This window comes from Phyllosticta citriasiana (assembly GCF_038021145.1).
Source record: "Phyllosticta citriasiana strain CBS 120426 chromosome Unknown IWZ02scaffold_16, whole genome shotgun sequence".
Lineage (NCBI taxonomy): Eukaryota > Fungi > Ascomycota > Dothideomycetes > Botryosphaeriales > Phyllostictaceae > Phyllosticta > Phyllosticta citriasiana.
Window position 1 is genome coordinate 84773 of NW_027117293.1, and position 13574 is coordinate 98346.

Below are 13574 nucleotides of genomic sequence, written 5' to 3' on the forward strand. Positions count from 1 at the left end.
GTGCCGTCACACTCCGGCTCATGTTTTTCAGATCAGGTACTTTCGGCGCCACCTCCTTCGCCGGAACCGGAGCCTGTGGAGGCATCCGACAATGCAGAAGAGCTTCCTCGGTCCGCAATGCCATTCTCGCAGGAAGTGTTCTCGAACAGACGTTTTCGAACCCTCGTGGATTTCGCAAATCCTGCAAATGCGACGCCAGTCCTCCGTATTGGCATTCGTCACGCATAAGGAGAGAACAAATCTTGAGCCGCTTCGTTCAAATTCCGTTTCTTGGACCTGATTGCCCTTGCAAGGCTCTCTGATGTGGCCTCTGAGGGTTCGAAAGTCATTTGTTGACATCAGGCACTCACCGCATTGGTATACCTTGCCGTCGTGGTACTCTGCTCGGTGATGGTCGACAAAGCCCTAGTGGTCGGAGAACTGCTGGCCACAGATGCAGCAACGCTTTGCACTCTCTATCTTTGTCGCGTTGCTTGCTTTGAAGATGGTCAGCATGTTACACAGAGGTCAAGGAGGAATTGAAGACTCATCCATGGCCGAGAAACCACGGCCCCACGAGGCTTTGAATCGAAAAGAGGAAAGAGCAAAGGATTTTCATACAATCGCAGATTGTTTGGCCAAGCTGTGCAAGACGTTTTGGTTCTGCGCCACAGTGGTGGATGTCTGTCGCCTTGAGTGAACGGCGGGCGAGATGGCGAATCTGAACTGCGCGGACGCGACCTGGGATTGCTCTGACGGGTGCGCTCAAGAGGCTCTTCGACAGAGAAGTTGTTGTGCAAACTGCAAAGGGAGTAGGCAATAGGGTGAGCTAAGACGGTCAGAGTAATTTTCTCGCCGGGGGAGGGGGAGGGGGTAAAAGTCGAAGAAACAGTGACCTCCAAAGAGCGAGGGATATGAGCTGAAAGATCGAGACTTTGGCTCATGGGTTTCGAAGAGACAAATGTGGTACCACAACAACCGTTTGTACTGGAGCACATCGACGTGACGGAGCCCTGAAGTGTCGAGGTAGGTACGACGTTGTCACTGCCACCAGCGCCTAAAGCCACGAGATAACAAGCCTGGTGTCAATCCTGCTCGATGCTTTCTACCGGTACGCGAAACAAGAAGATGTATCGATGGTCGAATACGGAGAGAAAACATTTGTTGCGGAAGGTCGTGGTCCTCGATTGCCGTTCTCCCCAGGGGCGCAGGCATGAGTCAAGCCGTCGACTTCTTGACTACCAGGCCATATACTACGGCTTTCCAAATACTCTACATTTTCGCCCAATCCCTATCTTGTCCCATCAGAAGGCCATCTTCGCAATCTCCTCCGACGATATACCGATTTCCTGGCAGCACGGCGTACTGGAAGCAGCCATTCGTGCCAACAGTTCCGCATCACAGCCTGGAGGGCCGAACCCAATCTCCTTCTGCTCCGAAAAAGACTCCTCCAGAGAGTACGTATCAAGCTCATTCGCTTGCTCCACACGGGCAGAAGCCTCAATCATGCCTTCATCGTCTTACGCAGCGTACTCCCTCTTTGTTCATGACCACAACGTCCTTCTCTACCTCTCCCTCATCCTTGACGGTTCTTTCATCTTCATTTCCATCGATTTCCAAGCCCTTCTGACCATGAACCTGCTCCTGATTGTCGTCAATGTGGACCCTCGCCGCGTCTGAGCATTTCAACAGATCCCTGTTCAGGTTGCTCGCTTGCATAAAAGTCGAACCGGAACGCTGTCAAAGCAGCTTGCTGCGAAGTGACGCTGTCAGGAATCTGCCAGCGGGAGAGCGTCGGCGCAAAGGTGACTGCGCATGACTCGAACCAAATGGCTTAGGCACTACAAGGGAAGACGTTGAGGTGCATGAGAGTCTCCAAATGGTGAAAATTGGTCCCAGTCGCAGCGGGCGAGCAAGAAGTACTCGGCTTTGGTTGAGTTGGTGAGAGGAGAAGAAGAAGGTGGATGGCGATGTTGTCAGCACCGCGTGATGGTAGCCGCCGCAAGAACGAAGCAAGAGTAGCTAATAGCGTTGGGGATAAGACAAAGACGGAATCACAAAAGTTTTGTTGCGGTCAAAACTCGTTGTGCATCGAAGCTTCGAAGTGTCGTGGCAAGTATGGCGTCCGCGCCAGCCCGGATGTCGACAACAACACGCAGAGGTCGACACGTTCTCGGCGCTCTTTTCCTTTTCGAAATTGTCTTGCAGGAATCTCAACAATCCGACTTGATTGAAAACAAACGCCCGCGGCAGCAGCGACGTGACGACGAAGCAGACAACAGCAATATAGTGCCAGCGATTTAAGGATTGACTGCTTGCTGCCTTCTGTCGCGCGGGAGTCCAAGGGCTCGCGAACCAAAGACAAGTGGAAGCATCCACAACATTCCGCCCTAACCCCTCAGCATCGAAAAAGAGGGAAGCTTTGGTATTTGTTTGCAACTAGAGCCCTGCAAGCGTCTCTTTGTTTGGCCGGCTCAGCTTTCTTGATTTGCAAGAAGCAAAGCAGAAGAAGAAATCGAGCCTACCCGATGGCAAGCCAAGCCCGGCTTTTTTTTTTTTTCATGTATCGCCGTCTTGAGGACCAGCCAGCTCATGTGACCCCCGGCCGTCCTCCTTCTACTCATCTTCCTCCTCGCTTTCCTCTTCGTCGTCGTCGTCGTCGTCGTCGTTCTCAGTGTCCATGTTCTCCGCTCCGTCAACCTGTTCCGACGTCTCCTGGTTGGAAAGCTCCCAATCCAAGCCACCAGCGCCATCAACTTCGTTCTCGTAGTCTTCAGCGTCGGAGTGCTGCAGTTTCTCCTCCACCTCGACTAGCCTCGTCGCCAGCTTGTTGAGCTGGACCCTGAGGCGACGAGCCTCCGCCCTGAGCATCCGCTTCCGAGCGCTCTTTCTTGCCTCTTCTTTAACCTTTCTCGCCTCCTCTTCGTCCAGCATCCTGGCCCGGGCCTCCACACGCTTTCTATCATTGTGCGCCTGAATCCTGGCCTGGACAACGCGACAACCCTCTCTGAGGTGGCGGAGCAGCTGGTTGTGGTGCATGCTTTGACACCACTGGCATTCTGGACAGGCGTAAGCTTTCTCATGAGGGTGGTAAGCTGCGAAATGGGCCACATGGTCCTTGTGTGTGCGGCACTGATGACCACACAAGCGGCAGAGGGTCGGGTTGTTAAGGTTGGTGACGCGCGGAGCCTCCATGTTGCGGTCAGGACGGTTGGAGTCGAATTGGGGCTATTCTTGCTTCATTAGAAAAGGTTGTCCCGAGGAAGGTAGATGTTGAGGCCTACTAGTCTTTGGAAGTTGACGTGGGCTTTCTCAACGTCGCAGCGGCGCGCAAAACGTCAACATGCAGCGGCGGCGTCGGAATAGAGATTGGTGTTTTGGCAGCGCGAAACGGTAACAACCGCTCACAGAAGGGTCGAGGCTTCAAAGAGCCAGAGGAGTAGGTACGTGATTTGGGTATTCAGGAAAAAGGTCGTTTGGTCGTGAGGTTGAAGTGTCAGGTAATGGTGCCCGGTCGTGTATATTCGACGACGCTCGAGGCTCCAACAACAACCAAATTTAACAACGTAACCATCAGAATTGAATTAACAATACCGTTGTCGACCAAGCATTCAAACTTGCAGTCGAGGGCAGCTCAGCAAAATCATAGTCGACGGACACGAATCTGGAGTTGATTGCAGGCTTCTTGATCATTTTTCTGCTTTCAATCTAGATAGCACAATGCAAGCCCAAGTCCTCTATCCAACAACTGACACACCCAGAGATCCAACCGCCCTGGCCTTTTGCCACTCTTCCCGCTGCCGTTGACCCGCCATGCATCGAAGTCCCTTGCCTAGTCATTGGCGGACCTGCTCTTACTCCTCATCGTCGTCACTTCCACTCTCCTGCTCATTCTCCTTCTCCTCCTCTTCGTACTCATCCTCCTGCTCCTCCTCCCCCTCTTCTTCTTCATCCACATCCTGCTCCTCCATGCCCCGCAACTCCTCCTGAACTTCGACAAGCCTGGTCGCGAACTCATTCAGTTGAACGCTCAACTGATGAACCTCCGCCTGCAGTGCCTCCTTCCTTGTACCTTGGCCAGCATCCTTCACCGTCGTAGTGTCATCACTGGACTTGCCATGGCTCTGCTCGTTGCCGAGAGCCTGGTGGACCGCTGACTTGATGACTTCTCCCAGCTCTTCCTTCAAGACAGGGACTAGCTGCTCCATGAGCTGCGGCATGATTGTGCTAGCGAGGCCTGCAAAAATGCTGAATCGGGGGCTTCCACGTTGGTAGACTTCAGCATCTTCTGATTGCGCTGGGGGGCTTTGGGAAGCGTGATCACTGGCGGAATGAGTCCCTGGCAGCCGCTTCTGGGAGAAGTGGCCGCGGGTCGGTTGCGTTGGAGTTTGAGGTCCAGCCTCGTCTTGCGTCGCCGCCGAACATTCCACTCCCTCCATGGGCTCGACTTCGCCATTGTCGTCTTGGCCATTGCTCAAGCCCAGGCGCTCAGCCCGGCGCTGACAGAAGTCGAAGTGCTTGGTGAAATTGCTCACAGTACTCGCCAAGTGGAAGCATCGTCCGCATTTGAACATATGGTCGCCGTAGCTGTGCTGGGTATTGACGTGGGACAGCAGACCCTTCTCATTGGCTGCAAGATGACTGCAGAACCTACAAGTAGTGCGCCAAAAGACCGAGTCCATGTTGGTTGTGGCATCTTCCGTGTAGGGATTGGACGCTGCTTTGAGCCTGAGCTGCTCAATCTCCTGCGCGGCGTTGGGATGTCCGCAAGGCCCTTCAAGGTGCTGCTTGAGGGGGTAAAACCCATTCGTGGTCACCAGGTTGCAAACATTGCATCGGTATACGGGTTCACCAGGATGGTTGGCCTTGCAATGACTGATCAGCTTCGTGTGGTAGTGAAAATCTTCACCGCAGAAGCGGCAGCGAGTCGCATTGTTCATGTCCGTTGAGGTCGCTGCGTTTTTACGTCGTCAGTGAGGGGAGCTGAACGAAGAGAGCAAGGACTCACCCATGTTGAGACAGAAAGTACTATATGTACGGTTGAGAGTGCAAGAGTGGAGTTACGCGAAATCGTGATGCCGCCTTCCAGCTCTGCAGCATAAGTCAGCAGAGAGATGTTTGACACGCTCATGGTTTGACCGACTTAGTAGCACAAATAGAAGAGATCTGATCAGGTAGGATCGTTGCGAATACCTGCAGAGACGTCGACCGTCAGGAAGAACTGCCGATTTATGAAGTGCGCCACGTAGAGCCAGCTGAAGCGCTCAGAGCTTGACCGACGTGGGTGTAGAAAGACAGAGGTACAGCGAGGTCAAGCTGGCGCGATGACCCCCGCCGACGGCGATAATGAGGAGAGTGCGATGATCCGAGGCGCGTCACAGTGGACGCGGATGCAGAATTGCAGAGGTGTTGTGAGGTTGACTTGGGGGGCTCGGTAGGCGGTCGACAGAGGTGCAGACAGAAAGAGAGATACGACGAAGCTGAGCTGGCGCAAAACACGGAAACCAAAACAAAGATTGAGAGAGGTGCAGAGAGGAGGGATGGTCAAGAAACGAAGTGTGGGCGGAGTTGTCAAGATGGACAGCAGTGTTAAAGCAGGTACGCTCGCCGGCGCCCACAACATCAATTTGTTCAATTTGAGAAAGTAAATACCGCCCGCTGCACCAAGACCAGCTGCAGCCGTCGACGATCCGTATCCGCTTGTCGGATTTCCAATCTGACCTATCCCATCCTAATTCTTCAAGATCAATTCGACAAAGAAAACCCCGCCGCCGCTCAATTTCCACCACCAGCCAAAGGTGACTATTTTCAAGCTCGGCTTGATCCCCATTCCAAGATAGCCAAAGACTCCCTGTATTCCCTGGACTCCATGGCCCCTCGAAAAGCCACTCTTTCAATCAAAGACCCTGTGTTGTCAAAGCCAGCGCCAAATTCGAACCCGTCACTGTCGTCCTAATTGTTGACTAGCGCAAGCATGACCTCGAGGGCTTCCTCCAATTCGTCGAGCTTCTCTTGCCGCTGAATGCCGCGATCATGGAGCCTCTTCTTCTCTTCACCCGATGGGAGTTCGCCAGTCTCGCCGCCACTCACGGCTTCGGAGATACTCTGGAGCTCAGCCTCCAACTGGCGCTGCGACTCCAAGAGGGTCTCCTTCTCACGGGCCTGCTCCTCCTCTGTCTGCTTCTTGCTTGCATTCTTCTCCCTTCTTCTGTTCCTGTCACTCTCCTTCTCTTCATCCACCTTCCGCTGCTGCTGTGGGTTGCGTTCATGGCCACTTGCTCTCCAGAGGTGGCGATTGAGGCTGCTTAGGTTGTCCGTGTCACAACCGTTACAGGAGGGGCACTTGTATGGCTTATGGCCCGGGTGCATATGGGCAAAGTGCTCGGCAAGACGATTCCTGCGCTTGCAGTCCTGGCCGCAGAGACGGCAGAAGTATGGGTTCAAAATTTCTGTAGCTATGCGTTCCTCCCGTCAGCAAGTACTTGTATGACTTCCGCAGGTGAGGCTTACTCATGTTGAGAGATGATCTGGGATATTCAACGCCGAAAACTCAAAGTTTGAGGATTGAAAATCTCGAGAGATTGTTTGTTTGGAGAATAAGGTCGAGGACGATAGCCCTCAGGTGTGTGGAAGTCAGGATTTGACGTTGGAAGCGGAAGGTCTGGATGCTTGAGATTGAAGATGGAAGATCAGGTTGTGTAGGGTTGAGGATGGCAGGCCGGGATAGAGGGATTTGGAGCTTCTCAAATACTGCCCCTTGGCGCCACGGTCCGCCTTGTGAGTCGTATTAGTCGTCTTCAGGTGCCAGGAAGCTGTAGAGTCACAGCCAGCTGGCGCAAAGGTCTCATGCCCGTCGTGAAGGTGTCGTAAACGGCGTAATGGTGTCTTTACCGAGTTCCCACGGCGGTTGAAGCGGCACTGTCTTCCGGGAAATCATCATCAATTGGGACATCACAACTTTGAACATGAGAGCAGGGAATACAAGTGCAATATGGGAAGAGCAAACTGTCAAGTGGCGTGCGAAAGTGGGACAGTGGTGAGCAGATGGTTCATCTAAAAGGCAGTCTTTTGGTCGAAAACTGTGACTTCCTGCCAACACGGCCTTGTCTTGTGTCGTTATTGCACCAAATAGCGTTGGGGATGGGAACGGCGGTGGCAGGCACATGAGTAACCACACGACTCCAAGGCAGGTAGCCGCTTGGTGCTGCCTGTCAAGTGGGTTTTTGGCACAGGCACAACTCACAAGGACGACTACGACGCTGATCGAGAGGATGGCGCAATATGGCACGTGTGGTAGTCAGGAAGCGCAAGTAAGGGCAATTTGCCATTAGAGCAACCAAATCTATTGAGCTTGCCGAACTACTTGGGAGTGGGCTGACCGATATCTACCCTTCTATGCTTCCCGACTGAACCGAACCAAGAACTCCTCCAGCAGAAATCCCTCCATTCCAAAGACCCATGTCCGGACACAAGACGTCAAGCACCTAGTTGGAGGCCTCGCTGTCGGATGTCTCTTTGTCAGCGCCCTTGAGCTGCAGGTGGTTGGATTTGGCCATCTTCTCCACCATCTCCGAGAACCCTGTGACAGCCGATTTGAAGTTTTCGACCGCCTGGTCGAATTCGCGCTTTGCGATCTCGGCCTCACTCAAGCTGCTTTTGTTCCGCGCCTGATCGCGCTGCCTCTCCTCGTCCACCCTGCGCTGCTGCGCCTCGTCGCGGGGGTGGCCCTTGGCCCTCCAGATGTGGCGGTTGAGCGTGCCAAAGTTGTCTGTGGCCATCTTGTTGCAGACGGCGCATTTGTAGAGCTTTTCGCCGAGGTGGAGTGCGGCGAAGTGGGCGGCGAGCGCTCGGTGGGTGTTGCCGTCGACGCGCACATGGCAGATTCGGCAGCGGTGTGGGTCTTGGACGTCGGTTACGTCTAGTTGTTTGTCAGATCACACGCTACTTGCAAGTATTTCGGGAGACTCACCCATGTTGCCCATGTTGGTGGTGGTGCTGGGGTTCTGAGGTCCAGACATGTTTTGAGAGCCGCTGTCAGAGGTCAGTCGTCGATCAGCAAATAGCACGGCAGCGGCGGGTGACGTACAGGTTGAGTAAGAGGTGTTGGTGAGGTCGACGTTTGGATGAGGTCGGCGCGCAGGATGAAGGCGGCGTGCAAGACGACGACGCACAAGTTGCGACTGTGAGGATATATACGGTCGAGTCTCAAAACTGGAAGGATGGTACGATGGTCGACGGTCAAACCTGCGAGGGTGCGTGCAATGGTCAAAACTGTGAGGACGTGTGCGGTCGACGGTCAAAGAAGAAAGACTTCGAATATAAGTACTCATCATCGGCGCAAAGTGCCCGCGGCCAAAACTTTTGACTCAGCCGCCGAGGTGGGCGCAATGTTGATGTCGGCGTGATAGTGTTTTCGCCCAGGATGCCGGTTCCCAAAGCTGCACCCACTACCCCCATCTATCGATACTACGTCGAATTTTGAACAAATGGTCTTTCGAATAGGGGTTTGCTTTACATTTACAAACAAATTGACCAGATTCTTTCAACGTTTTTGGCAAGTTCAGGGGTAGATGTACTCAGGGGTCACTGGTGAACAGTAACCAAACTTGTTTTGTGCGATGGCTGTGACGGGAATTTTCAGAATTCAAGTGTCGGGTAAGACTATTTTTGGTGGCCAAAAAGGTTGGGGTGCGCTGAACTATTGAAGTGTAGCGGGTGGCAGCGACGCCGGCGGTCAAAACCAACACTGCAACACCGACTGCGGCGTCCAATGAGTTTTATGAGGCATGAGGCAATTGCAAGGAAAGCCAGACTTCAAGATCAGGCTGTCGACATGTCAGAAAAAACACAAGTGAGTATTGAATGACTACGTCTCCCGCAAAGGGGTCTGAAGAAGTTGAATGCAGAAAGAGAGCAACGGCTAGATGGACTGCAATACCACGACTTGCGACACGAACCCGGGAATCAGCAACATGCGCTCCAGATCACACCTCTCAAGAAACCAATGGAACATCCAACTCGCTCACACCCTTACCCCTGTGGGCCCCTCCCACTCTCCCACCCCCTTCCTACCTCCGCCTCTTCCCAAACTGATTCCGCTGATGCCGCCTTTGGGCCAACCCCCGCATGATAACATCGTTATCGGCATCGCGCATCGTCTGCAGCGACTGCGCCGTGTGGAGCGACTGGGGCCGTTTGTCGTGCCGCAGCCCTTGCGACCTGATGTAGTTGGACAGCTGCTGCAGGTTCTGCGCCATGGGCGGCGGCGCCGCGCCCGCAGGCGGCAGTCGCGTCGTGCGCGTCGCAGCAGTGGGTTTCTTGAAGATACGCGAGTCGCTAGTGTTGCGTCCGGCGGGGCGAGCAGAGGGTGTTGTGTACCGATCGCGCGGTGTTGGCGTCAAGTCGGAGCTTGCGTAGGGGTTGGCGTTGGCCGTGGTTTTGCGGCGGGAGGCGGGCGTGTAAGAAGACACGTTGTTGCCCTTCCCCTTCTTGTTTGCAATACCCGACTGCGCTTTCATCTTGTTCCAGTAGCTCTCGGGGCCGCCGAGTTTGTCCCAGGCCCGCGAGACGTTCGCCATCTGGAAGCGGGCGTCCTCGCGGCTGCGCTCGGACACGGCGTTGTGCATGATGTTCTGACCCCGGATCGTACTGTCTTTGGCCGGCAGAGGGCGGCGCGGTTGCGGGGTGGGCTCCGGCGAGAAGGGCTCTTGCTTGCGGCGCTCCATTTCGGCGAAGTAGGCGTCAGGGCGGTTGGGTTGGCCAAAGAAGGGCAGTCTGGCGCTCGCAGACGTGTTGTCGTTTGCTGCTTCTTGAATCTCCTTGCTGCTCTGGGAGAGCGCCTCAACGACGTCATCGTACAGCTTTTCGAACGTGTCACCCTCAGGTGTTCGCCTGCTCTTGTTGGTTTGGTACTCGTGGGTCAAGGTGTGCAGGCGGTGCTTGAGCTCGGAGCGCAAGAATGGGTTGCGGACAGCTTCGATAGCTTCGAAAAGTTCCGTGACGCGCTGTTTTGTAATTGAATCGGCCATTGTTGGTGACTTGGCTCAGTGCAGAAGAAGAAATTCGGGCGGAAATTGAGTATTCGACGGGAATAGGAGGAGAGAGCCGAATGGCAGCGTCCAGGATCAATCACTTTGAACAAGGAGATGGAGCAATCATCGCAGGCCGAAAAGGAGCGCAGAATCCTGTCGATTAAATACTCAGCAAAGACAAGGCTGCCGCAAACGTCTGTGTTTTCAATCACCTGGAGTCTGTCAATCATGTTCCTCTTGCCTCCAGACAACGACTACAAATCTTGAGCAGCAAAGGGACAAAGAGCAGGCGGATGACGGAAAAAGACGCCACATTTTCCCGAATGAGCCTTGCGCTTCCCGAAACGGCGACTCACAATAGCAGCGATGTTGGGGGAATCGATTGTGCTTTCATTTGGAGTGGACTCGCGAAGTGAGGAGTTCGTTCGCCCCGGTTTTTGTGCGGAAAAGCAGTTGAGGAGCGTCTTGGAGAAAGTAGACGCACAGCTGACAACTTTGAAGACCAAGCGAACAGCAGCATTGAACGATTCAACAAAGCCCGCCACGCACCGGCGCACCCGCCCGCTCTCGCCGCCGGAAAAGCGCTGAAGCTACCTCATTCTCTCTCCTCGACCCTCTCTCCTCCTTCGCCGGCACATCCCCTCCAAATTCAAGTCCAGAGCCGCCTCCGACAACTAGCAAATCAAAACAAGTCCAAGAGCAATCCCACAAAGCACTGCAATCCCACAACCACAATCTCCAACCAGGACCAAAGCCCCTCCAAGCCCGGCGGGCAGCTGGTAGCTTGTAGCTAGCAGCCAGCAGCTAACGGTGAACAACACAACAAAGCCCTCTTGCCCGCAAGGAAGGGGTAGGTAGCGGGGGGAGGGGGAGTGAGGAGAGTAGAGTAGTGAAGAGAAAAGTAGACAGCCCGCGTGTTCAAACGCAAAAGAGAGAGATAGAGAGGGACACAAGACGACAGGAAAACAAAACCACTACCTGCAATCCGGAATTCTACAGTGAAGTTCGATTTAATCACATGCCTTGCCGCTTGGGTAAAGACACCATGGCTTGAATAATAAACCAATCAATCAATCAATCCCATCTACCTACTACCTCTCTATTTCCCGTTCAACTCTTCCTCGGCTCTTGTTCATTCTAGTCCATCCACACAACAGCATGGCAGTCCGGATGCCGATTCCCAGCAGCGCTTCGATCCGTTGTTCCATGAGAGTTTCCATTCGTTCCATTCTGCCTGCCTAAGTCCATCAATCAATTGGTCAATCACTCCGCGTCGACCTCACCGCAAGCACTATCTAGATAGAAGTGTCCTCATCAACCAGGCAACAATAGCTCCATCCATCCATCCACCCATCAATCCTCACATGTGTATGAAGGTAGCGAAGAAACAGCCCCCGCGCGGAGTGAGCCATGAGTGGTGAACCAACGAAGAAGATGGGAATCGCCTCAAAGACTTCACTCCGCTCCACCAACCACAACAACAAAAACAGCGACAAAAGCGACGAAAACGTCCGTCACCCTCACTCCACGGACGCACGGACGTACGTACGCACCCCACCACCGCAAAAAGCGAAAAAAAAAAGGTCAAAAAGCAGAAGAAAAAAAAAAGTCAATTTTTCCAATAAGTGATTCGTTTCGGTTTCGATTGATAGTTAGATAGAGAATAGGGGTCATTCTAGTAACTGTAACTGCCAGCTGACGGAGCAGGCGAGTAGGATGTGACACAGGTGATTTTAAGCCACCAAAAAAATTGAACAAGTGCGTGCAAAAAAGCAAATCAAAGCGCAAAGAAAAGGGAGAGAAAGAGAAGCAAGAAGGTCGTTCGTGGTCGGTCGGTTCAAAGACGGTCGGTGTGTCAGTTTGATTGTTCAGTGTCGGTTGATGATTGATGGTTGATTGACGAGTGCAGTGAGGGAGCCAGGGAGCCTTGGTGCGCTTTGTTTCCTGTTTTGTTCTGGTTTTTTTTTTTTTTTTTTTTTTCTTTTCCTTGTTTGCTTTCTTTTGTTGTTGTTGTTGTTGTTTCTTTACTTTGTTTTTTGCGCTTGGCACTGCAGCACCCTCGGACTCTCGCTCATTCAACCAACCAACCGATCAACAAGACAAGATAAAGGAAAAGGGAAAAGAGGGAATGCGCAGGCGTATCTAGGAAGGGGAGCGGCGGTCTCTTCGTTCGTGTTATCGCCCAGGTAAAATATGATGGGAGCGACGGACTGGCGGGCGAGCAGCAAGCAGCGGACAAGCGAGCTACCGGAGCAACAAGCCATAGAGCCGCAAAACAAGCCCACCCGCAACAAAGAAAAGCAAAGCAAAGAGCGGGTGCGTCGTGCGTGCATGCGACATCGGCACAGCGGCGGCGCCGGAGAAAAAGCAAAATCGGAGCAAAAGCAAAAGCAAAGCAGCAGATGCACAAGTGTCGGCCGGTGGGTGGTGGGGGTATCATGCTCGCAAAGCTATTGTGTGGTGGTGGAGTCGATTCGGTGAATCGGTCGGTCGATGGGTTGGTCGGTTAGATGAGAGAGAGGCGCGTGGATCTTTGTCGTTGTTGTGTTCTGCCGTAGATTTCGATGTAGAGAGGCGGACAGACCGTGGCAGCAGTCTGGATCCATGTATGTCTATTCATGCCAACGAATCGAGTGGCAGTCTTGTCGTCGGTCGTGCGATGTTGGGTCGATGAGAAGACTGGTCGAGGATGGAAGAAGTACCACGAATAGGGACCCGTAGTATCGATGGATGAGTGGAGGTGGAGGTCGAAGCAGCTCGCTCGCAAAGGGCAACAGAGCAGCAAGAGGAGCAAAAAGATGGAGATTTGCACTCGACGTAGCAATCCCAAGAGGAAGAAGAAGAAGAAGAAGAAGAAGAAGAAGAAGAAGAAGAAGAAGAAGAGAGAAAAGGGCGCAGCAGCAGCAGCAAGCAAGCAAGCAAGCAAGCAAGCACCACCAGCGCAACGCAGCAACAACGCCGTCCGCCCGATATGCCAGCCGAAAGCCAGATAGGTAACGCCTGTCAAGAGAAGATGTAGGGGAAGAAATTCCCCCAGTATACTCTCTCTTTCTCTCAAAAAGGAAAACCCCGCAATCTTCAAAAACACCACAAAATTCGAAAAGGTGGAGTCCGTATAAGGAAACCCGGGTATCTGGCTCTCTGCTCTGACAATGTCGATAGATGATGGGATGAGGGGAAAAAGACAAGCGAACCCAACTCCGGATTTCATAATTGTGGCCGAAGAGGGTCTTGTGATGGCTGCACAGCGGCAGTCTGTCTGTACGTGTGGCCGGGGGCAGGGACAGCCCGAGTCGTCTCAGTCGCCTCCTGTTCTACTGCTCCACATTCCCCCGCGCGTGTAGCCACACAATTCATCCTCCAACAGGTCTCATCTGGCGCGAATAATGCCCCTTTACCAGGTCTCGCCAACTTCACTCAGCTCGCGCTCGCGCGCCGCAGAGCCCGGCGGAGCAATGGACCGCGGACCGTGTGCGCTGACACTCGACCTCCGCGAGACTCTGCTCGGCCGTCTCGGCAGCGCCGTGGGGGTGGGGATGCCGCTGCCGCCGCCGCTGGTCGGTG

General features: G+C 53.7%; 5 protein-coding genes across 5 annotated transcripts; all 5 read right to left on the minus strand.

Annotated features, from left to right (window-relative positions):
* Positions 1 to 2595: 2595 nt before the first annotated feature.
* Positions 2596 to 3174, minus strand: IWZ02DRAFT_436678 (uncharacterized protein; the record flags this gene model as incomplete). The annotated part of the gene is made up of 1 exon (XM_066766555.1): positions 2596 to 3174. The coding sequence occupies one exon, from the start codon at positions 3172 to 3174 to the stop codon at positions 2596 to 2598; it is 579 nt and encodes a 192-aa protein (XP_066618635.1).
* Positions 3175 to 3833: 659 nt separating this feature from the next.
* On the minus strand, positions 3834 to 4991 carry IWZ02DRAFT_436679 (uncharacterized protein; the record flags this gene model as incomplete). The annotated part of the gene is made up of 2 exons (XM_066766556.1): positions 3834 to 4933; positions 4988 to 4991. 2 exons carry the CDS (start codon positions 4989 to 4991, stop codon positions 3834 to 3836), a joined length of 1104 nt encoding a protein of 367 aa, XP_066618636.1.
* A 940-nt stretch (positions 4992 to 5931) lies between these two features.
* On the minus strand, positions 5932 to 6493 carry IWZ02DRAFT_436680 (uncharacterized protein; the record flags this gene model as incomplete). Its single annotated transcript, XM_066766557.1, has 2 exons — positions 5932 to 6434; positions 6490 to 6493. The coding sequence occupies 2 exons, from the start codon at positions 6491 to 6493 to the stop codon at positions 5932 to 5934; spliced, it is 507 nt and encodes a 168-aa protein (XP_066618637.1).
* Positions 6494 to 7463: 970 nt separating this feature from the next.
* On the minus strand, positions 7464 to 10007 carry IWZ02DRAFT_494112 (uncharacterized protein; the record flags this gene model as incomplete). The annotated part of the gene is made up of 3 exons (XM_066769994.1): positions 7464 to 7897; positions 7949 to 8010; positions 9052 to 10007. 3 exons carry the CDS (start codon positions 10005 to 10007, stop codon positions 7464 to 7466), a joined length of 1452 nt encoding a protein of 483 aa, XP_066618638.1.
* Positions 10008 to 12011: 2004 nt separating this feature from the next.
* On the minus strand, positions 12012 to 12893 carry IWZ02DRAFT_462355 (uncharacterized protein; the record flags this gene model as incomplete). Its single annotated transcript, XM_066768275.1, has 1 exon — positions 12012 to 12893. A coding segment is annotated over exon 1 (365 nt), but the record flags the coding sequence as incomplete, so codon positions are not given.
* Positions 12894 to 13574: the final 681 nt, after the last annotated feature.